This window comes from Melanerpes formicivorus, unplaced genomic scaffold (genome assembly GCF_026170545.1).
Source record: "Melanerpes formicivorus ecotype bairdi unplaced genomic scaffold, bMelFor1.0.p_v2 SCAF_58, whole genome shotgun sequence".
Lineage (NCBI taxonomy): Eukaryota > Metazoa > Chordata > Aves > Piciformes > Picidae > Melanerpes > Melanerpes formicivorus.
This window is the reverse complement of record NW_027142410.1, coordinates 99,541-125,552: the sequence shown is the minus strand read 5'-3', so window position 1 is coordinate 125,552 and position 26,012 is coordinate 99,541. Positions and strand designations below refer to the sequence as shown.

At 44.1% G+C, this 26,012-nt stretch overlaps 1 protein-coding gene across 1 annotated transcript in view; it reads right to left on the bottom strand.

Moving 5' to 3' along the window:
- LOC137452733 (cytosolic phospholipase A2 epsilon-like) overlaps positions 1-20,690 on the bottom strand; it is a 30,205-nt gene extending 9,515 nt beyond the window's left edge. The window contains exons 1-16 of the mRNA XM_068161380.1: positions 20,614-20,690; positions 20,247-20,330; positions 18,163-18,235; positions 16,904-17,040; positions 15,333-15,464; positions 10,680-10,720; positions 10,204-10,246; positions 9,739-9,802; positions 9,004-9,164; positions 8,781-8,873; positions 8,146-8,183; positions 6,903-7,038; positions 4,566-4,702; positions 2,282-2,504; positions 1,503-1,617; positions 352-489 (exon numbers count right to left, since the gene is read on the bottom strand). Coding sequence (XP_068017481.1) covers positions 352-489; positions 1,503-1,617; positions 2,282-2,504; positions 4,566-4,702; positions 6,903-7,038; positions 8,146-8,183; positions 8,781-8,873; positions 9,004-9,164; positions 9,739-9,802; positions 10,204-10,246; positions 10,680-10,720; positions 15,333-15,464; positions 16,904-17,040; positions 18,163-18,235; positions 20,247-20,330; positions 20,614-20,640 — 1,642 coding nt within the window. The 5' untranslated portion in view covers positions 20,641-20,690. The remainder of the gene's footprint in view (positions 1-351; positions 490-1,502; positions 1,618-2,281; positions 2,505-4,565; positions 4,703-6,902; positions 7,039-8,145; positions 8,184-8,780; positions 8,874-9,003; positions 9,165-9,738; positions 9,803-10,203; positions 10,247-10,679; positions 10,721-15,332; positions 15,465-16,903; positions 17,041-18,162; positions 18,236-20,246; positions 20,331-20,613) is intronic.
- Positions 20,691-26,012: the final 5,322 nt, after the last annotated feature.

Sequence of the window (26,012 nt, the reverse complement as noted above, 5' to 3'; positions counted from 1 at the left end):
GTTCTAAATTTTAGTATGAATATAAAATGCCATTCCACTTAATGTCTGGCTTACAACTAGGTCATTTAAGAAGCTTTGCTGTGACTTTAAATACTCCAAAAGATCCATTCTAATGTGTGTGTGTTCCTTTTGGTCTAACCTAAGAAATTCAGCAAATAAACTGCAGTTGTCTCAAGGGTTTGATTCCTCTTTTGTCATTTTTGGGTGGTTCATTTGAGATTTAAATTGCATCAGATACAGTATCTGGCACACTAGCATTGCTGCTTGCAGAGCAGCAGCTATTAGATGCCAACCCTGTCTAGCCAGCTATGTGGTTATAAAGGTGATATTTTTTCTAAGCAAGTAAATCACCTTCCAAGAAGCAGATGTGGGACTCTGGGATCTTCTTCATCAGGTGACCCATGAAGAACTCACTGCCAAAATCCTCAGAACGGACAAAGGCCCCGTATTTCAAGAAACCCACTTCATAGGGTGTGAACTCCACCCATTCTGTAAACAGGGATTAAGAAGGACTTGTTACAGTCTCCTGAACACAAGTAAAAATAACAGGTTAGAGAATCAAACGCTGGAAGAACAAGGCCTGTAGCTTCAGCATGTTGGTGACAGACAATCCAAACCAAGGTGTATCAAAACAAACAGGTGCCCTTTGGTGTGTTGCCTGTTTGGTGAATGCCAAAGCATTCTCCGCTAGCACTGCAAAAACCCATTCAGCTTGGGGTTCAGGCCCATTTCTGTACTAGGAAGCAAAAATCAGGTCTGAAAGTCCACCAATTGCTAAGTCTCTCCACAAGACATGGTAGTTTTAGTTCTTCTGAGTCAGCAATAACATCAGCTAGTTTCATTCTCAGACTCCAATGATCACTGCTTTGTGAAGCTAAAAAAACTCTCACCAAAACCCACCCTAACCTTGGCTGAGCACACTGGGACTGGAGACTGTGCCTAGAAGCAGATGATCATGTACCTAGGAGCATATGACCTCCTGCTTCATTTGGGCCAGACAACACCATGGAAATAGTGATCATCATCACTGATCAGGACATACTGATCAGGACACAGAGCACTGCCCCTCCCAAAATCCCTCTCTTGCTGCTGGGAGCTGCCTCCCACTCTAGCACCCACATCTTCCCTTCTCCTCCCTTCCTTGCCTTCTTCCCCCAGCTATTCACACCTCTTTTGGATTCCTGCTTTCTCTGGGCAGGAACCCCATCAGTTGAAAGAGGCTGTTAGGAGTAGGTGGGGATGAAAGGGAGAAAGAGCAGCAGTGGTGACTTTCAAGGCTGTGAGCAGAAGGCACCTCCACCCATTAGAGGGCAGCGTCCTTACAGAGGCATCTCCTACCACAGTATTAGGATGCATGTTTTTCATCCACGTCAGAATCCATACATGAAGACAGGAGGAAAAGGAGTTGTTTAAAGGGTTTATTAGCATGGACTTACAGTAAAAGCTTTTGATATTAAAAGGAAACTCCTTAGATTTATGGAAGTGTGTATAATAATCATTACCTTTAAAATCCAGAGTGCTGAAGTCATCTTTGACATTGAGAGACAGGTATATGGGCAGTGGATTCTGCCCCTGGTTTACTGCCAGTTGTTGATCAGAGAGTTTGTGAGTACTTCCCTGTTCGTAAGGAACACAAATCATTGTAAGAGATGAGCATGACACATGAACTCAATATGGTATCTGAGCCTGGACTGTCAATGAGATGTCTCCTAAACCTCAGGAGATTTTGTTCCATGTACTTCAGATGTGTGACCATACAAATGTGTTCATGTATCATCTCTCATCATCCTTCATGAAAGCATTATCACTGATGGTTCAGGGAATTTTGGAATAGGAGACAGAATGAAAGTGTAAGAATCTTGTCAGCACAATCACTAGGCTATGTCTTGCTTCAGGAAAGGAGAAAGCTACTTGGCTACCTTGGAAGTGCTGCAGATAAAGGTCAACGAGAGCCCATTTCATTCAATACAGCATTGTTTGCTGGCTACATATAGCTATGTCTGAAGTTATCTCTCTCAGAACTACCTCTCCTCTGTATGTTACTATTTGATCTGAAATAGAAGATGGAAAATAAGCTTCATTAACACTATGACTTTTTTATATGCTCAGATATTTCCTTTAGATGCTCACATTTTAGGCTTACTGCGTTGTTTGGTTTTTTTTCTTCAAAAGTCAAAGAAAAGCCACTCAGGGGTTTTGAGAACCTTTCCCATAACTGAATCCAGAAATTTAGGCATGAAAAGTTAGAATGCCCCTGGAATAAGAGATGGATGCATAATACCTGATGATGTAGCATACAATCAATGAAAAGTCCCCATAAATCTGTAAAGGACAGCTTGTGCCCTTCTTGCTTTCTTTCACAAAGCTCCTTTTCATAGTACTTCATATGATCCAATGAGAAACAGTGCAGCTTGCTCTTGGTCACATGTTCTTTGATATCACCAAGTGGCCCTCTGAGATCCTTTTGTGACCAATTTGCATCTTCATACAACTTTGCCATGGTCCTGGCAAAAAGAAATGCATTGTGGTTCATCTCTGGGTACATGATGATAATCAGGCTTACACCACACAAGGATACACAAGGCTCTCACCCTCCAACTTATAACCTGGAAGAGCAGTTCAGTGCTCAGGAAGAATTTAGATTATACAATGACATTTTTGCTGCAAGGATACATTCAAAATCATCCTAACATGTGTCTTCTCAGAATCAAGAGCAATAATGGAACACCCGTAACTTAACACAAACTTTTACTAGACTTATCTTTTGATTGCCCAGGTTCACACCACAGCTTCTGTCTGAAGCCAGCTCCCTCGCCTGTTTCAGACGTGGTGCTCTGTACAGGAGCAAGAGCTCCTCTCCTTAGGCATGTAGCAAGCAGGTCACCTCATACTCTTGGCCCAGCAGACAGGCCACTCTTGGTCTGTCTGCTTGAGATTTCAGTTCCCAGAATTCAGTCAGATTCCAGCCATCCGCCCTCAAGCCCACCTCACTTGTTCTAGTTCTGTCTCATGCTTCTTTTTAGAGCAGCCCTTCGGAGGCAAATGTTTTAAAGCCCTAGACCCTTGTTAGTCATTCAAGGTGGTCACCATCATGTACATGACACTCCATGTTTCTCCAGGCTTTTCTTTTAAATTTTCCTTCTCAAATCCATACAGGAGTTGAGACAGACAAATACTACAAGAGGATTTCAGAAGTGTTACATGCACCTGGATAACCCAAGGGATACACAAAGGAAAGGAAAATGGTATTTCCCTACTTCCATTTCCTTCTTGCTCTCAAGCATGCTTGGGGATTAGTCATCAATGACTGAGTGTACCCTCAGCAAGTTTGCTGATGATATGAAACTGGGGGGGTGGAGGATAGACCATTGGGCTGCACTGCCATCCAGACAGGCTGGAGAGCTGGGTGAAGATGAACCTTATAAAGTTCAACACAGACAAGTGCAGAGTTCTGCATCTGAGGAAGAATAACACCAGGCACCAGTACAGACTAGGGGTCATCTTACTGGAAAGGACCTCCACGGAGTCCTTCAACTTTTGAGTCTTTGTGGACTCCTGGGGGTCCTAGTGGACAGCAAGTTATAAATGGGACAGCAATGTGCTCTTGTGGCCAAGAGTGCCAACAGCATCCTGGGGGTGCACTAAGAAAAGTGTGTCCAGCAGGTCTAAGGAGGTTCTCCTCCCCCTCTACTCTGCCCTGATAAGACTATACCTGGAATAATGTGTACAGTTTTGAGCTCCCCCAATTCAAGATAGATAGGGATCTGCTGGAAAGAATCCAATAGAGAGCTACAAGGATGACTGCAGGACTCGAACATCTCTCCTATGAAGAAAGACTGAGATAATTTGGGCTGTTTAGTCTGTGGAAGAGAAGACTGAGAGAGGATCTTATTAATATCTATAAATATCTGAGGAGTGGATGTCAAGATGAAGGTGGTGGTCTCTTTTTGGTGGTGCCCAGACAGAGGACAAGAACAATGGTACACAGAACACAGGAGGTTCCACCTCAACACAAGAAGACGCTTCTTTATGGTGAGGGTGATGGAGCACTGGAGCAGGCTGCACAGAGAGGTTGTGGAGTCTCCTTCTCTGGAAACTTTCAAAATCTACCTGGATGCATTCTTGTGCAGCCTGTCCTAAGTAATCCTGCTTTGGCAGGGGTGTTAGACTCAATGGTCACTAGAGGACCCTTCCCACTGATATTATTCTGTTATTCTGTGATTAGAAATTATTGCAAGTCAAAACAGCCACAGAACAACTGTAGCTAGGTTTGTCACATAACACTGATTTGCAGGGAGATACTGGTAAATCATCCTGGTGTCTGATCTTTCTAGTTTTGGTAAACACTTCAGTGCAATTAAACAAATACAATAGTTCACACTCAATTTGTCTCTTGCAGCCAGAAGAAACAAGACCTACAGCACTAGCAGTCCCTTGAAATGGGTGAACACCAGAAAGCAGCCAAGTCCCAGCATCACACTGAGTAAAATTCACTAGTGAGGCTATACGGTTCATTAGGTTATCACTGTAATACAAAGACCAAGCACAAGCCCAACTCTCCTTACCATGTTGTGGCAGATAAACCACTCATGTATGAGACACAGTCCAGAACACCCAACTCCTGGAGAGCCAGAAGACTGCCACACATAGCCACCATGGACCGCGCTCCCCCTGCTGTGGTCATGACTGCCACCACCGGCACCTGCTCAACACACAAGGGCAGAGAGTCATTCATCACCAGACGAACTGGAGAAGTGATGGGCATGCAGAAAATCTAACTTGATTCAGGTAGGTTTTGATTCAATTCACCCTCTCCATAGCAGCACTTAGGATTGTGTCTGAGTTGTGTACAAACTTCAGTGAGAGTGTATGTATGCTGAAAAGATCTTCCTAGTCAGCAATGCTTTGGCAAGTCAGGAGCTGTAATCATGCCTCTTGTAAGGCAAAACCTATTTTCAGATTTATAAGGAGTCTTTTCTAGTTGCTTTTCATTTCTCCTCATGTCTTTCCCTCAAAACACATTTTTAAATCCTTTGTATAATGAAGATCAGAGGAGCAGAGCAAAAGCTGCCTACATTATTTTTTCTTCCTCTAAGTTTATATATGGCATTTGCTATTCTCCAGGCTGATTGTACCAAGTTTTACAGATTGATTTTAACATCCTCTTTCTTTATCCTTGATTATCTCTCCTTTCCCTGACATCACTGCTGTAAGTGATTTGCCCTTATGTTCCTCAGGATGCAGTAATTCTATTAGGAACATATCTTGCCATTGCTTTTAATCTTTTTTAAATTGTATTTTACCATCTGCTTGGAGTTTTACCTTTTGCTTTTTAATTACTATGACTCAATAACCCTTTATTCTCATTAAATCGTGACAATTCCTATTCTACTTGTTATTTAAGTTCATTAGCACTTTGACTTGCTTGCAAAGTGCTGTCCTGCACACAACATCAAGCAGTAGGTGTGCTGGGAGCTGAAAAGAGCAGTGGAGGAAATCCTACACAGACACATTCTCCCAGTTGCAGAAGTGTGTCTCTGGAGAAGAGGAGGCTCAGAGGAGACCTTATTGCTCTCTACAAATACCTGAAGGGAGCTTGTAGACAGGTGGGAGTTGGTCTCTTCTCCCAGGCAATCAGCACCAGAACATGAGGACAGAGTCTCAAGCTGCACCAGGGGAGGTTTAGGCTCAAGGTGAGGAGAAGGTTCTTCACAGAGAGAGTCGTTAGTCATTGGAATGGGCTGCCCAGGGAGGTGGTGGAGTCACCATCCCCGGAGGTGTTCAAGAGCGAACTGGACATGGCACTTGGTGCCATGGTTTAGTATCACAGTATCGCTAAGGTTGGAAGAGACCTCGCAGATCATCGTGTCCAACTTGTCACAACAGACCTCATGACTAGACCATGGCACCAAGTGCCATGTCCAATCTCCTCTTGAACACCTCCAGGGATGGTGACTCCACCACCTCCCTGGGCAGCCCATTCCAATGACTAACAACTCTCTCTGTGAAGAACTTTCTCCTCACCTCGAGCCTAAACCTCCCCTGGTGCAGCTTGAGACTCTGTCCTCATGTTCTGGTGCTGATTGCCTGGGAGAAGAGACTAACCCCTTCCTGGCTACAACCACCTTTCAAGTAGTTGTAGAGGGCAATGAGGTCACCCCTGAGCCTCCTCTTCTCCAGGCTAAACAATCCCAGTTCCCTCAGCCTCTTCTCATAGGGCTGTGCTCAAGGCCTCTCACCAGCCTTGTTGCCCTTCTCTGGACACATTCAAGTGTCTCGATGTCCTTCTTAAACTGAGGGGCCCAGAACTGGACACAGTACTCAAGGTGCAGCCTAACCTGGACTTGATGATCTTTAAGGTCTTTTCCAACCTTATTGATTCTATGATTCTTACTCCAAACACCACAGCCTTCTAACAGCTCCATTACTGCCCAGGATGCCCAGGAAAGGAGAAAGCAAGAGGTAACCCACAAAAACACACACGACAGATGCTGCTGTACCAGTGTGCTAAGGGAGAGTTTCAGCCTTCCCCTCTGAGCCTTACATAAGAGCAGAAATGGGCAGAGGTGTCAAACTGGGGAAAAACTGTTTCAGTCCAAGCAACCAAATTTCATCATCTTGGTTATACATACATTCATATCAATAAATACTCTGTTTGCCTGCCCATGAGTGAGGATGGAGGTTGGCAGAGAATTAAAGGAGTTGCAACTGACCTCCTGACCTCTTTCATCCTCTGTGCCAAAAAAAAAAATTCTTGGATATGGTGTTAGATGCAAGTGACAATCTGAACTAGACTACAAGATGTGGAAGAACTATATGAGTAGTCATGCAAGTACATCACAGCTACTTGATTCATAGTCTGACAGAATACTTCCAAGTTTCTAAGATGCTATGCCACACACCTCATCTTCCTGTAGGTCTTCATCCAGATTAAGAACTCTTTTCAGAGCAGCAGCAACCACCTTCTTTCTCTTAGAGATGAAATCCTGCTCCTCTGAGCACAGATCAAACCCCAGCCTCAAGTCTAAGTTCTTGCAACTAGAGCACAAGAGAACAAGACACATGAGCTGCAAGCCATTTCCAGAGCTACTGCTTGCCACAGCCCACAAAACTAACAACAATGAACCTGTTTAAATATAAATAAAGGCTGCTTCCATGCACATGTAGGTTCCCCTATACAAATGACAGCAGGTATATGGATATCACAGACCCTGTATTCCTGCCTTCCTGTTGAGATTTTAGATGAGAATCATGTCCTGAACTACTTCACACTGATTAAAAAACAAGAAACATAGCTGAATTCAAGATGTTTCACATTGAGCACTGAAAATTTGATATCTCTTCACATTCTTTTGCTATGTAGGTATTTTCTGAAGAGCAGGAGGAGCCTAAATAGTTACTTAAGCTTAATATACCTTCAGCAAACTGACCCTAATACTGTGTTAGGCTGCACTAAGAATTTGTATTGTGAATATGAGTCAGAAGATGTCACTTCGGTGTAAGTCTCCATATCTGTACATGATTCTGAACGTCATGTATGCTATTAACCCTATAAATTCTACTTTCAGAGGGCTAGTGTTTCATGGTTTTGTCCCTTCTGTGACTCATATTTATACTCAGCAGAAATCTCCAGTTCCTCAGGTCTGCAGTTAGTGCTTGCAATGCAGCTAACTGATCAGTAGAGGGTAATGTTGCCCTGTGGAAAAATCACAGCGAGCCAGGCTGTAAGATTAATTGCTGCCTGCTTGTTTCATTGATAAACGACCTGCAGAGGACTGGTAAAAGCATAACAGCGTTGTGAGCATGTGTTACACATACATGCGCATTTATTGCTGGTAAAGGTCACAAGACAGAGGGATTCTTAAGTAGCAGAATTAGGAAGCATCAACATTAGGAGAAACATTGTGACAGTTTATACTCCGTTATTACCTACCGCCTATCCTATGCTGAACTCTTACCAACAAATTTAAAGTTGTTCATCATTTTATTAACCTTTCCCCATATTTTAGTCTTCTTTATGCAATTACAATCTTTAATACTGCTTTCAAAGTGAACTAGCTTAAGCTATACCTTGAACTAAAGATGATACTGTTAAAAGGATAAGAAATAGGCCAAGCAAACATTCAAAAGAAAGAAGAGATTTACCCATCTTCTTCCTTCACAGACACCTCATAAGATTCACCCTGAGAATCAAGAACAAAAAGCACCATAAATATTAAATAGAACTGAAGGTCTGCAAAAGCAATTTTTACAGTTTTAGCAATTATTCAGATACAAAGTCTAATGATACATCATTGATCCCTTCTCAGCTTTTCTGCACACAAGCATCACTAGCATCTTGCTTTTAAGATACTTCTAAACCAATCAACATTTCTGAATAGTTATAGTCATAGTGGAAATAGAATAGAATAGAATAGAATAGAATAGAATAGAATAGAATAGAATAGAATAGAATAGAATAGAATAGAATAGAATAGAACAGAACTGAACCAAACCAACCAGGTTGGAAGAGACCTTTGACATCCTCAAGTCCAACCTATCATCCAACACCATCTAATCAACTAAACCATGGCACCAAGTACCCCATCCAGTCTCTTCCTAAACACCTCCAGTGATGGTGACTCCACCACCTCCCTGGGCAGCCCATTCCAATGGCCAATGAACACTCATATAGCTGAGACAATGCATTTTTAATAACAAAATGAATAATGGACTAGATATCAGATAGATACAGCTTACACTTGTTGAAATAATTCCAAACACTGTCAAAGGTTACTCACTCTCATCACTGTCACTTTCTTCTCCAGATTCAGAGAATGGAGAGGCACATCCAGGGGACTGCTTACATCCATTTGCCTCCTAGCAGAACGATGCTGAGTTAAAGTGTGGGGGGAAATTTCGTTATAAAGAGAACATTATTTAAAACCTATAGGTACAAATCTACCAGAGAAGGGCTAATTCTCCCAGAAGCTACTGGTATCACCATCACCAAGCAAAACATACACCACAGAAAGAACACTCCTTTGGCAGCGTCATGTGCAGTCTGGGTTGACTGTGCTTGACGTAGTGGAACATGGTGGTTTCACTGCTCCCCTGTCTGCAGTCTATGGAAACATCTTGGGTTTCTTCATAGGATCCTTTCACTGTGAACGTGAAATCTCTCCCTAAGAACAAGCAGCAAATCACAGAGAAATGTTAACTGTACCTAGCCCTGAAAAACTTAAAAATAAAAAGCCCCAAGTAAAGTATCAGCCTTAGTGCAGTCAACATTCATTTCAACCACAATGTTTTTCCTCCCCCATGATCAGTATAAAAATGGGCCAGACTGAATAAGTAGCAAAAAAGCCAGTGCAGCCAGGGCAACTTCTCCCTTGCCAAGTGACAGAGAATATGTGTTAGACCAGGGGATGTCATCATCAGCAATCACACCCAATGAACATCCATCACTGATAGTTGTGCTGCCCCTCTTTGACTCTCTGATCTCATCACTGGCATTTCAGTTCCATCACACTGCAGGGAAGTTTCAGAGTATCTCAGCCACCTCCATGGCTTCCCTTAAGCTACACAGACACACCATGTCCAGAGGAGTCTCACTATTAACAAGTAGGTAATTCATGGACTATCTCAAGCCTAAAGCAGTCTTGATACAGAGACTAAAACAGACAAAATATTTATCTAGATCCAGCTACACCTCCCATTGCAGAAAAAGCAGCATCAATTTTGCATCAATAACCTCACTTGTGTAAGGGGTCTTCATGTTTGTTTCATCCACATGTACTTTCAAAGAGGATACTTGACGAGACTGCAAGAGATAAGCAATAAAATCACCAGTCACAGAAACAGTTCAGGATCCTCACTGAGGACCTAGGGGTGCTGTAGAAACACTGGGCTTGGCCACAGCATTCTGTGAACACGAAGAAATTGCAGAGACTGATTCTCTTCTATAAATCACGTGGTCAGGGGAGCTAAGACAGCTGGGGACCTGTCCTGTTCATGCCATCTGCACTCTGTCACAGCACTGGTCCAAGCTTCTCCCAACACAGAACACGCAACAGCATGTTCACATTCAAAACTTTACAACCAGACCTGTGTGTCATCTGAAAAAGAGTAAAGGCTATGCCTGAGGGCATATTTCTTCCAGCTACTTCCTTCAGTTCTACCCTACCCTACGAACATAAACACTGAAAAAGACAAAACAATTACCACTAGTACGCCATTGGTGATGATGTTCTCAGATACACCTGGACTGAAAAACAAAAAGGAAAATGTTTATTTAAGAGCAGGTATATGAGCAACAGTCTCTTAAATGCAGGTAGTTCGCTGAGATCAGTTTTTCTAGCTGTCAAGTGCCATCAGAACTGTTTTCATCTCTATCTCTTACTCAGTGCCAGGTCATAGTCCTATAGAGTCCTAGGGACACTCTCTTTTTTGACCTCCCCTGATCAGCATCATCTCTCCTTAAGCTAAATTACAAACTAAACACCCACCCTCAGCTATGAATATTGAGACTGTCACTCAAGAATTGGTTTTACCAGACTGAGGAGAGAAAAGCAACCGTGGAGAAGATGCTGATACGGGACATCTTAGCACAGGTAGACAGATTCACTTCCCCGGTGCTGCTCTCTCCAAGATACAAAGTTTTCTGATGACAAATTCTATAACATTTCTGCTTTACTCACATGATTTCCAGTAGAAATTCCACTTCCAGTTCTTCCTGACTCTGAAAATGAGATTTGTTTTTCATTTAAGGAAAATGGAAGAATAAAACCTTTCCTTTGATAGTGCTTTGATGATTTTCTATAACCCTGCCCCGCAAGGTGCTACTATTGCCACACCCTCTGCATCATAATATAAATGAATAAGATTTCCATGCAAGAAACCTAATTGCACTAAAATCTGTGATGCAGAAGAAATGCTGGGCAAAGCTCCCATGGCACTGCACCAAATGTAATGAATGAGAAAAAAAAATGTTGCTTAGCCCTGCACTTGCTGAACTCCTCTAGCAGTAGGTCTTTTCAGTGGCTTTAGAGGGAGAGAATTTTTCTTTGGCCACCATTTCATTTCATGTCTCTCCACCACTCTTCTGTTTAGAAACCCAGTGTCTCCTCAAGAGGAAGAAGAAAGTGTTATGGAATGGGGAGTGAAGGTCCCATTATTCCTTTATTAGTAGTATCATAGTATCATTCAGGGTTGGAAGGGACCACAAGGATCATCTAGTTCCAACCCCCCTGTCATGGGCAGGGACACCCCACACTAGATCAGGCTGGCCACAGCCTCATCCAGCCTGGGCTTAAACACCTCCAGGGTTGGGCCTCGACCACCTCCCTGGACAACCCATTCCAGGGCTTCACCACTCTCATGGGGAAGAACTTCCTCCTCACATCCAGCCTGAATCTCCTCACCTCCAGCTTCATTCCATTCCCCCTAGTCCTATCACTATCTGAGATCCTAGGAAGTCCTTCCCCAGCCTTCCTGTAGCCCCCTTCAGATACTGGAAAGCCACAATTAGGTCACCTCGAAGCCTTCTCTTCTGCAGACTGAACAGCCCCAACTCCTTCAGTCTGTCCTCATAGGAGAGGTGCTCCAGCCCTCTGATCATCCTCGTGGCCCTTCTCTGGACACCTTCCAGCACCTCCACATCCCTCTTGTAATAGGGGCTCCAGAACTGGAGGCAGTACTCCAGGTGGGGTCTCACCAGGGCTGAGTAGAGGGGGAGGATCACCTCCCTCGACCTGCTGGCCACACTTCTCCTGATGCAGCCCAGGATCTGATTGGCTTTGAGGGCTGCAAGTGCACACTGAGAGCTCATGTTGAGCTTTTTGTCCACCAGCACCCCCAAGTCTCTCTCCTCAGGGCTGCTTTCCAGCCAGTCACTGCCCAGCCTGGATTTGTGCCTGGGATTGCCTCGACCCAGATGCAGGACCCTGCACTTGCTCTTATTGAACTTCATGAGGTTGGCTTGTGCCCACCTCTCCAGCCTGTCCAGGTCCCTCTGGATGGCCTCCCTTCCCTCCAGCCTGTCTGCTGCACCACACAGCTTGGCGTTGTCAGCAAACCACACAGTTTGGTGTCATCAGTAGGATGAGGTATGGGTTAATCAGTGTCAAAGAAGGGAGGTATAACAGGTGAATGATGTAGGAGAAGATACTTCACAATAATTGGACCTCCCTGGTGAGTATGTCTGGGTTAAACCAAAAGAATTTGCAGAGTATAGTGACTAAACATAAAAAAATTAAAACCTAAAAATAATGTTTAAAAAAAGTGGGAGAAAAGACCTACTTGAAAAATGAAAATTGCCAGGGTGAAGAGAGTATAAGAGGAGAGAGAAAACTGAAGCTGTGGAGAGGAATGAAGGAAAAATCTCAAAGGGGCCAAATCAAGATGAAAAACAGGGAAGAGCAGGGAGCAGCCACAGAGAAGGGTAACACATCAGCAGCAGAAGAGGAACTGAACAACTGTATTAATTTACTGCCGCCATTTGCTGGATCAGTCTGTATGGGACACAGCCCATCCAGAAAATACCTCACAAAAACATGTATCAGACAAATCTTCAGTATTGCCCACAGGGAGATGAACACTAATTAGTGGAAGATAGAAATCTTTTCCTGACAAGTGATGGCAAAATGTCTCATTAAAATTCAGAAGAACTAGCCTTTACTGCCAAATATCCCTTCTGTCTGGCTGCACAGCATACATTAACTTTGTGAAGAGGCTGTGAAAACCATGCCAAGTCTGATAATGCACCTGCCAAGGTAAAATCATCTCCACAGTAACAGTGAAAAGTAGACATTTTGGTATATACTAGTTCATGTCAGCAAATGAGACATGTCAGGTAGCTTCTTTGAGAGCTGGATCTATGACATGTAACCCAGCAGCAGATGGTTCTGTTTGCTCATTTCTCCAAAAGTCTCCATCAAATGAGCATGAGGGTGGTTGCAACACTTCATAGCAGTCGGTTGAGGGATGAATTTTAGAAAGCAGTCACCTTACAGAGATGTAAGGCATTATCAACCATCAGATTGTGACCAGCCTATACTGTCCAAATTCACTGACAATCTGTTCCAACCTTGTCCAAAGAACAGCACAAACAGTGTTCAGGAGATCCTGGCTCACAACATCTGCCTGACTATGCCTGCCTCATGTTGCCATCTTTCTCATGCAGTTGCACACACACTCACACAAATTATATTTCTATTAAGTCCCATTCACATTTTTGTGGGTGAAAAACCTGGAGCAAAGTAGTGGGAAGACTTGTTAGATCAGTCACTGAGCAAGAGGCACAGCAGGAAGCAGCCTTGATGCTCTAGCATCATCCACGCAGACTGCTCAGCCCTCCCCTTTTGAGATACCTTGGCACATGAAAATCCTTACGGGCAGAGGGGGCAGTACTGCCATTACTAAGGTTGCCCAGCATGTTCTATTACTAAGTCACTTTAAAAAAAATAATTGGAAAAAGAACAAACTTAAGTGTTCTGAACATCCACATACAGACCACAATCTGTGATGCCTCATGGGTTTCTGAGTAGGAGTCATGATTCAGATAAGGACTGCTCGACCAAGACATTCCTGAGATACAGCTCACCTTGTCTTACCTCCCCAACTTCCACCTTGCTAAGCCAACAAGTTAAGCCAACTCTGCACATGCCTCCAAGCAAACTCAGAGCTTGAATCACACTTTAAGTGATCTCAGTCACATGAGGCCATAGTCAGCCACTGCACGTGCACTGAAATCCTTAGTAAGGACTGGCTTTCTAGGGGGGTAGTTAACAAATACTCTTTAAGGCAAGAGTAACACAAAACCCAAGGAAGAACATTTTCTGGACAGCCTGTCTGACACAGTGGTTTAGAAATAAACAGAGTACATGTTTCCTAGGAACTGTAAACTCTGTATTTACAGTTCACATTGTCAGAAATGTGCAAAAGCCCTGAAGAGTTTTTATCCAGCCTCCAAGCACTGAAGGTGTTATGGTTTGTGGGAAGTAATCAGAGTACACATTTTGCTCTCTTAAAAGATGGATATGATTTCTCCACCTGTCCTCTCAGCAGCTTCACCCACTAAACATTTCCTAACAAACTCCTTATGCCCTCTTTGACACAAACACACACAATATTCCTTGAGACACATGCAGCAAATAAAATTCCTAGGTCACACGCTGACCTAGAAGAAAAGAATAAAATCCTGAGGAGAGTCTCATTCATCAAGCTCTGCCAATTCTGTGCTGACTCAGTTCCCCTAAATCACAGAATCAGTCAGGGTTGGAAGAGACCACAAGGATCATCTAGTTCCAACCCCCCTGCCATGGGCAGGGACAGCCCACACTAGATCAGGCTGGACAGAGCCTCATCCAGCCTGGGCTTAAACACCTCCAGGGATGGGGGCTCAACCACCTCCCTGGACAACCCATTCCAGGGCTTCACCACACTCATGGGGAAGAACTTCTTCCTCACAACCAGCCTGAATCTCCCCACCTCCAGCTTCATTCCATTCCCCCTAGTCCTATCACTGCCTGAGATCCTGAGAAGTCCCTCCCCAGCCTTCCTGTAGGCCCCCTTCAGATACTGGAAGGCCACAATTAGGTCACCTCAGAGCCTTCTCTTCTGCAGACTAAACAGCCCCAACTCTTTCAGTCTGTCCTCATAGGAGAGGTGCTCCAGCCCTCTGATCATCCTCGTGGCCCTTCTCTGGACACATTCCAGCACGTCCATATCCCTCTTGTAATAGCTGTTGTTTATCAGGAGAATAAAAATAACCAGAAAGATTTTCTTGAGGATATATAAACATTTACCAAGCATATTGCCTGAAAGCACAGAGACAAAACTGGTGAATCTGAGCAGAAGGAGCCCCAGTGAACTGCTAGCCAAAAGACCAGGGCAGCTACCTGGGAAGGGAACAAGTTTGTTCCCATCCCTGCTCTGTCAGTTTTCTATCACAGCAAGATCTCTAACCATCAGCTTCTTCATTTTTGACTCATACTATGGTTTGGGGTTTTGTTTGGTTGTTTGTGGCTTTTTGTTGGTGGGGGTTTTGGGTGGGGTTCGTTTTGTTTTGTTTTGTTTTGTAAAAGACATCTTTCTAACCTAATAAAAAAATAAATAAATCAGAATAGGAAAGCCATTTTGCATCCAATTGCAGTCACAACAGAGGAGTGACTGTTTCTGACCTTGCCTAAACACTAAGCATTTAACTTTGTGCTTGAATAAAGTCCTTTTGACGAAGTCTGCATGTGAGAAGAACTCTGATGTTGATTATAAGCAGTAACTTGGAACAAAATTCTGATCTAGAGTGTTATTTTATCCATCCACTTAATTTCATTTGCCTTTTCATTTCTCACCTCTGGATTCAACTCAAAACTCAGGCAAGCTTTTTCTCCAGGTTGGATTTTAGCTACATCGAAGCGCACAGTCAAAAGCTGATCATCTGACGTGAAAGTATCCTTATCGCAGATTGTCAGCTCCAGGATGTTCTGTGGAGAGAGGCAGGGAAGGATGCAAATGCCATGTTCTGGGATCACTGGGCCCAAGGGGAAGGCCCAGCAGGAGTCAGCATGTTGCCCTTGCATTGTTTGAAACGGAGCAAGACCTACAAGAGCCCCTGTAGCTCAGGCTGCAAAATCAGGGGCTAATCCTAGAAGAGGTAAATCATCAGATTTGGCAATGAACAAGAGCTCAGACGAAAGAAGTGTTGTGCATGGTGGTAACATGCACTGGACAGAATGAGATAATACACACTGTTCGTGGAACCTTTTGTGGACTCAAAATTTCTATCTTGAGAAATGTCGGCATGTTAGGAGGACATAATAGAGGGCAAATTCTTAGCCCTTCACAAATGTAAGATAATAAACATTAACAAACTCTTAAAATAAGACTTAAACCATAGTGATTCCTTTGCTATTCCTCAGTGCTCAGATAACCCATAGCAGCAAGAGGAGATGGAGCACCATGAAGTCATACGAAGCTGACCCCATGCCTAGACCTTGCATGTCTCCCACTCTGACTGCTAGTCTGTTTCTACTACCTCTACAAACCTTTTAACTGTTTTCTACAACTGAAAGAAGCTTTCAGCTTTATTGCAGAAGATCCATAACCCTATGTGTTTACACCCATTCAAAGCCTGAGATAGGTGTGGTTCTGAGTCTGTAAGCCAGGTGTTCAGTGTGCTTTCTTATAGCCTTTGAAAAAAAGCCTATTTAATGATGGAATGGCTTGTATCAAAAGATACTTTTATGTTTTCAAAACTCATCAATAAGTGATGGTACCTCTTACTTACAAATGGCATCACTGTTACTGTGTAAAGTAGGCCTTACAAGCCCATGGCAACACAGCAAAAATGCCTTTACAGTTGCATATAAGAAAACAGAACTAATCCTCTAAAGAATTTATAAAACCTGCCACCCAGTTCCTGGGGTTCTAGTGCTTAGAAGATCATAGAATCATAGAATCAGTCAGGGTTGGAAGGGACCACAAGGATCATCTAGTTCCAACCCCCCTGCCATAGGCAGGGACACCCCACACTAGATCAGGCTGGCCTGGGCTTAAATACCTCCAGGGATGGGGCCTCGACCACCTCCCTGGACAACCCATCCCAGGGCTTCACCACTCTAACAGTGAAAAACTTCTTCCTAACATCCAGTCTGACAGATGTCCAGTCCAGTCCAGATGACAGAGACCAAACAGGACACCAGTGAACCTATACCAAAGCTTGCATATTTACTTGCCTCTATGAAACAACATCTCTCATGCTGTCTCTGATGCTTCTGTATCTTTCTATTACCAGCCTGTTCCTCAGCATGGCAGTGTTCAAGCCTTTATGTGAGCCTCGAGGATTTCATGGAGAGTCTGCATACAGCGGGTGAAGATGTCCCCTTAGAAAGCATCTGCTCACTATCAGAGGTGCAGATCCTACCTTCACTTCTCTTTGTATGATGAAGTGGAAAGTTTCATTCCAGACAGGGTTTTTGCAGTTGTTAACAGTTTTTGTCTGGACTTCCTGACACGAAGCTGTTGGCATCCAGAGCTTGACATAGCAATCAGTGTGGCTCACTGTGTTAACAAAAAGAGGCATAGTCAGTACAGCAGGACTTACAATTTTTTTTACACAGGTGGGGGGAAAAAAGAGGAACCTTTGAGGAGTCCTAAATATTTCACTAAATCCAAAGGAAAACATACTGAACTCACAGTTATTCAACTTACCTACAGTTGTCTACCTTTCTATAAATACCAAACAGAAGTCAACTTTAAACCACTAATTCTACTTAATAATAAAAAAACACCCAAACTATTCCACTGCAGCAGTACTGAATTATTCCAGTTCTTTGGATTTTTTTACACTTGTGTTTGCAAATATTTGTCAGGCTCCAAGCAAACTCATGTGCAACTTCACTACCTGAAACATCATTGTTTAAAGAAAGAGAAAAAAATTATTATTTTGATGGATTTTTTTTTTTACATGATTCCAATTGTAATGCACAAGTAATCCCACAGGGATACAGCAGTGTAGACACAAACAGAGCAGCACCCCAACACAACTACTTCCTGTGTCTTTCCCAGAGGTGCCCTTTAAGAGAAGGGGAAGGGGCAACCTGTGGATAAAAGGAGCACCGAAGTGTTAGGGGAAAGGGAAATGTCCCAGAGCAGCTGGTGGAGGGAAGGATAACTGCAGCCAGGTGGGGGTTGGTCTCTTCTCCCAGGCAACCACCAACAGAACAAGAGGACACAGTCTCAAGCTGTGCCAGGGGAGGTTTAGGCTGAATGTTAGGAAGTTGTTCTTCGTAGAAAGGGTGATTGGCTACTGGGAATGGGCTGCCCAGGGAGGTGGTGGAGTCATCATCACCGGAGGTGTTTAGGAAGAGACTGGATGGGGCACTTGGTGTCATGATTTAGTTGATTAGATAGTGTTGGGTGATAGGTTGTACTCAATGATCTCAAAGGTCTCTTCCAACCTGGTTAACTCCATTCCATTCCATTCCCAACACAGAATTTCTATTCTATTTAATTTCTATTGTTATCTGTTTTCTAAATTATTTTGAGTTTAAATGAAAATGAAAAGAGATACAGGTTCTTCAGACAAAAAACATCCTGATACATTACTGTCATCTAAGCAACAGGTGTACAAGAGCATTAAATTCAGGTGACAGTGATTTTCTTGCCACTAGGGGTACTTACACAGATCTGCTTTGCGGAGATTTCTCATGCCTATAACCTTTACAGCAAGCCAGCATAACTGAGGCACTTCTGGCTGCAGAGCAATGAGAAAATACCTTAATTAAAAGCCTGTAACTCAGATATAATTAACACACCCTATCCTATAGCACAGATAGAACTAACACACCCTGTCCTGTAGCACAGCAAAGGCCATTCTCCCATTAACACATTGGATATATTTTCATTCTAATTTATTTTGAGACAATTTCTGAGAATAAACTAATTTTTGTGATTGGACACCCAAACAAAAAGGACAGATTCCTGCTCCGTGAAACACATCCTGCTGCATTTAGGTTTTCTTAAGGTGCAAGGTTTGGAAGGGAAGTTTTAATGCAGGGAGCAGTAAACAAACCAAAAAATCACCAAATAATTTTCACCAAAAAGGACAAGTTGACTCCTGTATAATAAACTTCTTCAAAAATACATTTGCATGGATAAGCACTAGGCTGAGCTGTCTGATGTATCATGGAGCAGCAATGAGGTATGGAGATATATTAACATCCCATAGTGTAGGACTCTACAGGGAAACGCTTGAAGGCTTGACAACCCTCTCCATCTTTTTCTGTTTTCTCCTTCTGCTCCCCATCACAGCTACACACAGCCCTGTACTTGTCTACAGGGAAAAACAAGGCAATCTTGAAGTAAAATATGACATACAGAAGCAGTAGCTCCATTAATTACATTGAAAGGAACAATTAAATCTTCAAAGCATCATGATTTGTGAGGAGAAAGCTCTTCACAGAGAGAGTTGTTAGCCATTGGAATGGGCTGCCCAGGGAGGTGGTGGAGTCACCATCCCTGGAGGTGTTAAAGAGGGGATTGGACGTGGCACTTGGTGCCATGGTCTAGTAGGCATGAGGTCTTGGGTGACAGGTTGGACTTGATATTTGAGGTCTTTTCCAACCTTGTTGATTCTATAACTATGAAACTGTCTCCTCAGTACCCCCGTGTGTACCTCTTATTTTGATACACCAAGAGGAGCAGATTAACCAGGTAAAAAGCAGCAGGACACCAGGCTAGGTGTTATTTACAACCTGGAAAAAAGTATCAACCCAATAGTTTTTCCACAGAAAGTGACGCTGGAACAAAAGCAGCAGGTTTGGGAGGAATCCATCAACCTCAGTAGAACTTTTGGCAGCAATGTTTATGGCAGTAGAGACAATGACAGGACTAAATGATCCAAATTGCTGAAATCCCAATTTAATCCAAAACACAGAGAATTAATATTTCATTCTCAGCTTTAGTACCATTTATATTTAGGAGTCTGGAGAAAAGATACTCATGAGATGGGCAGAAGCATTCAGAAAACATGCAGACACAAAATTTATTATTATTATTATTATTCCACAGTGCTAGGAGGTAGTGAGCTCACTGCTCTCTCACATCTAGCAAAGAGTTAGGCTCATACTTTGTTGCTGAATACAGCTAGGGAGCAGATTCAGGAAATTTGGGATAAAACCTCAAACACACACCACACAATTAGTAATTTATTTTCTTTAAGCTCCCATTTAATGGCGTTTCAAGTAGTCATTAATCAGAAAATGGAACAACTTGTTACACATCCAGTGTGTACTACACTCAGTGTCTTCCAACACTGGTTACCAGTTTACTTTCATAAAAATTAGCATTCAGGATAATTTTAAGTGCCAGACACCGACTACTGCATTTTGTCTGCAGATCTGTCTCCTTAAATGATCTGAAGACTGAGCCTTGGGTTTTATGAGGTATGACTACCATCATCTAGGTGATGTCACAGTAAAATCAAGATTAAAATCCAGCTCTCCCAGTTCCTTGCCCAGCATCGAAACCACAAGTTCATCACCTTCCTCACCTTCCCAACCCCTAAGTCATAGCAAATGTTTTATAATCTAGAGAGCACACTCAGGGAGGAAAAGAATATTCCCTTAACTGATTCCCTTAACTGACCCTCATAATAACAGTTAAACCTAATGAGAACAGCTGGTGGAAGACTGAAGGTCACATAGCCATTGCTCACATTTTATAGCCCTCTCTCTGCAACCCAGAAGCTGCTCCCTGTACAATACCTCATCTTCATCACTGTGCAGTCTTTCATGCTTCTTCCTCCTTATTCCAATCTTCCTGTATGGGTTTGCTCGGACAAACTGATCCTTGGGACAAAAATCCAAGAGAGGTCAGTCACAAACTCCTAGGTTTCAGTTTCTACTCAGATCCATCATGGCAATAGCAGGGTGTCCTACCACTGCTCCTCATCATGATGGGATACATTTCCATGCCACCAAGATAATCTATCTGCTGCTCTTACTAATACATCTGCCCACTATAGACCTATTTGACATTTAAGGATCAAAACTCCCCAAGATGCTTCTTTTCATGAATCTCAAATGAGATAGTCAAACAGATCCTCCTGCCCCACTGCTGGTTGTCTCTTACCAAAGGTGAATAGGCTGATGATCCCATTATTATCTCTATTTCATAAAAGGCAACACTATAATGGTCCTCTCTGTATGTCTCACAGCTGGCAGGTGCTCCTGGTCCGTGCTGTCTTCTAAACAGCTGAGGCAGGGCAGAAGAGCTGTATAGATTGATTCATAGCTCCACCTCCCACTGGTTTCAAAAGCACAAATTATAATCTTGTTCTGTACCACATGAAGACTTTTTTTTAACACAACAGTCATTTATGGGAGAAGAGGAGATGGTTCCATCATGTATTCATAGGCTAATCACAACACAAAATAGGTATCCCTCACTGTGAGGTTTGAATGACCACACACAGAAGGATATCCTGGGGCAGTTGCAACCCTCACAGACTACAGAAGACTTAATCATAGAATCACAAAATGGTTTGGGTTGGAAAAGACTTTAAAACCTAGTTCCAAATCCCTTTGCCATGGGCAGGGATGCCCAGTCACAAGATCAGGTTGCTCAAAACCCCATCCACCCTGACCCTCAATATTTCCAGGGAGGGGACATCCAGAGCATCTTTGGGCAACCTGTTCCAGTGTCTCACCAACCTCACAGTAAAGAATTTTTTCCCTAATATCTAAATCTCCTCTTTCATTTTGAATCTGTTATCCTTCATTCTGTCACTATACTCTCTGACAAAGAGTCCCTTCCCCACCTTTCCTGGGGCCCTGTTTAAATAGTGCAATGGTACTAGAAGGCCTCCCTGGACCTTTCTCTTCTTCAGGCTAAATGACTCCAACTCTCTCAGTCTATTGCCACAGCAGAGGTGTTTCATCTCCCTGAACATCTTCATGGACCTCCTCTGGATGAGCTTAAGAGGTTCATGTCTTCCTTGTGCCAAGGACTCCAGAGCTGAATGTAGTGCTCCAGGCAGGGTCTTGCAAGAGTGGAATAGAGAGGCGGAGTCACCTCCCTAAACCTGCTGGCCACACTTCTCTTGATGCAGCTCAGGATGTGGCTGGCATTCTGGGCTCTGAGCACACCTTGCTGGCTCATACTGTTTTTCATCCAACAGTACTTGTAAGTCCTTCTCTCTAGGGCTCCTCTCAATCCACACATCACCCAGCTAACATGCCACTGCAACTGTTCTTTTTCTGCAATACCACTCAATACATAAGGACAGAAGTACCTAGCACCGTTACTAAAATACTACAATATGACAGATATGACAGAAGACAGCTATTGCATTATATATATTTTAATTACTAAAACCAGCTACTGTTAAAAGTCACCAAAAGCATTTATTCAATAGTGAGAAATTATGACTTAAATGAGTTGGGTTTTTTAAAAACCTGTTTATTTTAACTTTTAGAAGTTCCATGTCTTTAAGTCAGACAGGAAACCTGGGGTTTGAATCAGCAGGAGTTCTTTTGAAAAGAGGTAAATCTGACTTTCAATCATTTCTAATCACAGAATGTTAGTGGTTGGAAGGGACCTCTAGAGACCATTGAGTTCAATACCCCTGCCAAATCAGGATCACCTGGGGCAGGCTGCACAAGAACACATTCAGGTGGGTTTTGACAGTCTCCAAAGAAGACTTCACAACCTCTCTGGGCAGCCTGTTTCAGTTCTCCATCACCCTCATTTTAAAGAAGTGTCTCCTTGTATTGAGGTGGAACCTCCTGTTTCTGCTTATACTCATTGTTCCTTGTCCTATCACTGGGCACCACCAAAAGAGACCATCACCTTCACCTTGACACACACCCTTCAAACATTTATAGACATTAATAAGATCCCCTCTCAGCCTTCTCTTCTCAGGACTAAACAGCCCCAGGTCTCTCAGTCTTTCTTCATAGGAGAGATGTTCGAGTTCCTCAACCATCCCCAGAGTTCTCCACTGGGCTTTCTGCAGTAGATCCTTGTTTCTCTTGAACTGAATAATGAAGTCTTGAATAATGAAAGAATCTGATCATTCAAGCTGTGCTGTGGAGGAGAGCAATGTTAGAAAGAGTTTATAGTGATCATTATAACTAGTCTTATCTTTCACAGGCTCAGATATTGAATACAGAACAGTTTCTGCTTTAGGTTGTAATAGCATGTATTATGAAATATGTGGTGAGTTCCAAGCTGCAGGGGTTTGGTTGGGTTAGGTTTTCGGGGTTTTTTGTGAAGCAGTCTTATTATGATAGAGATCTATTTTACTTTGATTATATGATAATGCATTTGAGGTCTGTCATTCATCTAGTGACCAGCCCAGTCCTAACCCTTGACACACGGACAGTGGTGCAGGTGGCAGACGTCAGGCAGTCAGGCCAGGAGACAAGACTGTATTTCACAAACACTATTATAACAGCAGAAACTTTCAGCACTGCTAATTTAGGGTGATATGAGACCTGGAAGCACACAGACACTTAAACTGGACCCCATAACTTGTACAAAGGGTGTCTGAAGTGGCAGAGGAGCAGATCCAACCTAAACCTCCCCTGGCGCAGCCTGAGACTGTGTCCTCTTGTTCTGGTACTGGCTGCCTGGGAGAAGAGACCATCATCTGCCTGTCTACAACCTCCCTTCAGGTAGTTGTAGAGAGTAATAAGGTCACTCCTGAGTCTCCTCCAGGCTAAGCAATCCCAGCTCCCTCAGTCTTTCCTCATAGGGCTTGTGTTCCAAACCCCTCACCAACTTCTCTTCTTCTCCCAGACAGCCAGTACCAGAACAAGAGGACACAGTCTCAGGCTGTGCCAGGGGAGGTTTAGGTTGGATGTTAGGAAGAAGTTCTATACAGAGAGAGTGATTGCCCATTGGAATGGGCTGCCTGGGGAGGTGGTGGAGTCACCCTCATTGGAGGTTTTCAGGAGGAGACTTGATGGGGTGCTTGGTGCCATGGGTTAGTTGTTTAGGTGGGTTGGATTGGTTGAAGGGTTGAACGCAATGATCTTGAAGGTCTCTTCCAACCTGGTTTATTCTATTCTATCAAGAACACAATTCTAATTAGAATAGAATAGAATAGAATAGAATAGAATAGAATAGAATAGAATAGAATAGAATAGAATAGAATAGAATAACCAGGTTGGAAGAGACCTTTGAGATCATCTAGTCCAACCTATCATCCAACACCATCTAATCAACTGAACCATGGCACCAAGCACCCCATCCAGTCTCTTCTTAAACAGTTCCAGTGATGGTGACTCCACCACCACCCTGGGCAGCCCATTCCAATGCACAATCACTCTTTCTGTGTAGAACTTCTTCCTAACATCCAGCCTTAGCCTCACCTGGTGCAGTTTGAGACTGTGTCCTCTTGTTCTGGTGCTGGTTGCCTGGGAGAAGAGACCAACCGCCTCCTGGCTACAACCTCCCTTCAGGGAGTTGTAGAGAGCAATAAGGTCTCCCCTGAGCCTCCTCTTCTCCAGGCTAAGCAACCGCAGCTCCCTCAGCCTCTCCTCATAGGGCTTGTGCTCCAAACCCTTCACCAGCTTGGTTGCCCTTCTCTGGACATGCTCCAGCAACTCAACATCTTTCCTAAACTGAGGGGCCCAGAACTGGACACAGGACTCAAGGTGTGGCCTAACCAGTGCTGTGTACAGGGGCAGAATGACCTCCCTGCTCCTGCTGGCCACACTGTTCCTGATGCAGTCCAGGATGCCACTGGCCTTCTTGGCCACCTGGGCACACTGCTGTCTCATGTTCAGCTTACTATCAACCAGCACCCTCAGGTCCCTTTCTGCCTGGCCACTCTCCCACCACTTTGACCCCAGCTTGTAGCACTGTGTGGGGTTGTTGTGGCCAATGTGTAGAACCCGGCACTTGGATGTGTTAAATCTCATGCCCTTGGACTCTGCCCATCTGTCCAGCCTGTCAAGGTCCCTCTGCAGAGCCCTCCAACCCTCTAACAGATCAACACCTGCCCCCATCTTGGTGTCATCTGCAAACGTACTGATGATGTTGTCAGAAGAGGAAGCAGAAGAAATTCTTCTTTATGATCCTTCAGCTTTTTTTTTTTATGATCCTTCAGCTTTATGATTCCTTCAGCTTTAATGGGAAGAAGAAGACTAGGGAAGGTGTGGGCCCCCTCAGAAAGGAAACTGGTGACATGGTCACATGTGATGAGGAAAAGGCTGAGGTGCTTAATAACTTCTTTACCTCAGTCTTCACTGCAAGGGCCTCTAGCCACACTCCTGATGTTATGGAAGTCAAAGCCAGGGACGGGGAGGAAGAACTGCCCATTGTAAGTGCAGATCAGGTTCGTGATCATCTGAAGAACCTGAAAGTGTTCAAGTCCATGGGACCCGACGGGATACACCCACGGGTGCTGAGAGAACTGGCAGAGGAGGTTGCTAAACCCCTCTCTATTATATTTCAAAAGTCATGGCAGTCTGGGGCAGTCCCCACAGACTGGAAAAGGGGAAACATTGCCCCCATCTTCAAAAAGGGCAAGAAGGAGGAACCAGGGAACTCCAGGCCAGTCAGTCTCACCTCTGTGCCTGGAAAGATCATGGAGCAGATCCTCCTGGAGTCACTACTCGCTCAAAAGAATAGTGAAGAGGTGATTGGGAACAGTCAGCATGGCTTTGCCAAGGGCAAATCCTGCCTGACCAACCTGGTGGCCTTCTATGAGCAGGTGACAAAATTAATAGATGAGGGGCGAGCAACTGATGTCGTTTACCTGGACCTGAGCAAAGCCTTCGACACTGTCCCACACCACATCCTGGTCTCCAAACTGGTGACACATGGGTGTGATGGGTGACCACTAGATGGATAAGGAACTGGCTTGATGGCCGCACCCAAAGAGTGGCTGTCAATGGCTCCATGTCCCAGTGGAGGCCAGGGACAAGCGGAGTCCCTCAGGGATCAGTCCTGGGACCTGTCTTGTTCAACATCTTTGTGGGGGACATGGACAGTGGCATTGAGTGCACCCTCAGCAAGTTTGCTGATGACACCAAGCTGTGTGGTGCAGCAGACAGCTGGAGGGAAGGGAGGCCATCCAGAGGGACCTTGACAGGCTGGAGAGGTGGGCACAGGCCAACCTCATGAAGTTCAATAAGAGCAAGTGCAGGGTCCTGCATCTGGGTCGAGGCAATCCCAGGCACAAATCCAGGCTGGGCAGGGACTGGCTGGAAAGTAGCCCTGAGGAGAGAGACTTGGGGGTGCTGGTGGACAAAAAGCTCAACATGAGCTCTCAGTGTGCACTTGCAGCCCGCAAAGCCAATCAGATCCTGGGCTGCATCAGGAGAAGTGTGGCTAGCAGGTCAAGGGAGGTGATCCTCCCCCTCTGCTCAGCCCTGGTGAGACCCCACCTGGAGTACTGCCTCCAGTTCTGGAGCCCCTATTACAAGAGGGATGTGGAGGTGCTGGAAGGTGTCCAGAGAAGGGCCACAAGGATGAGCAGAGGGCTGGAGCACCTCTCCTATGAGGGCAGACTGAAGGAG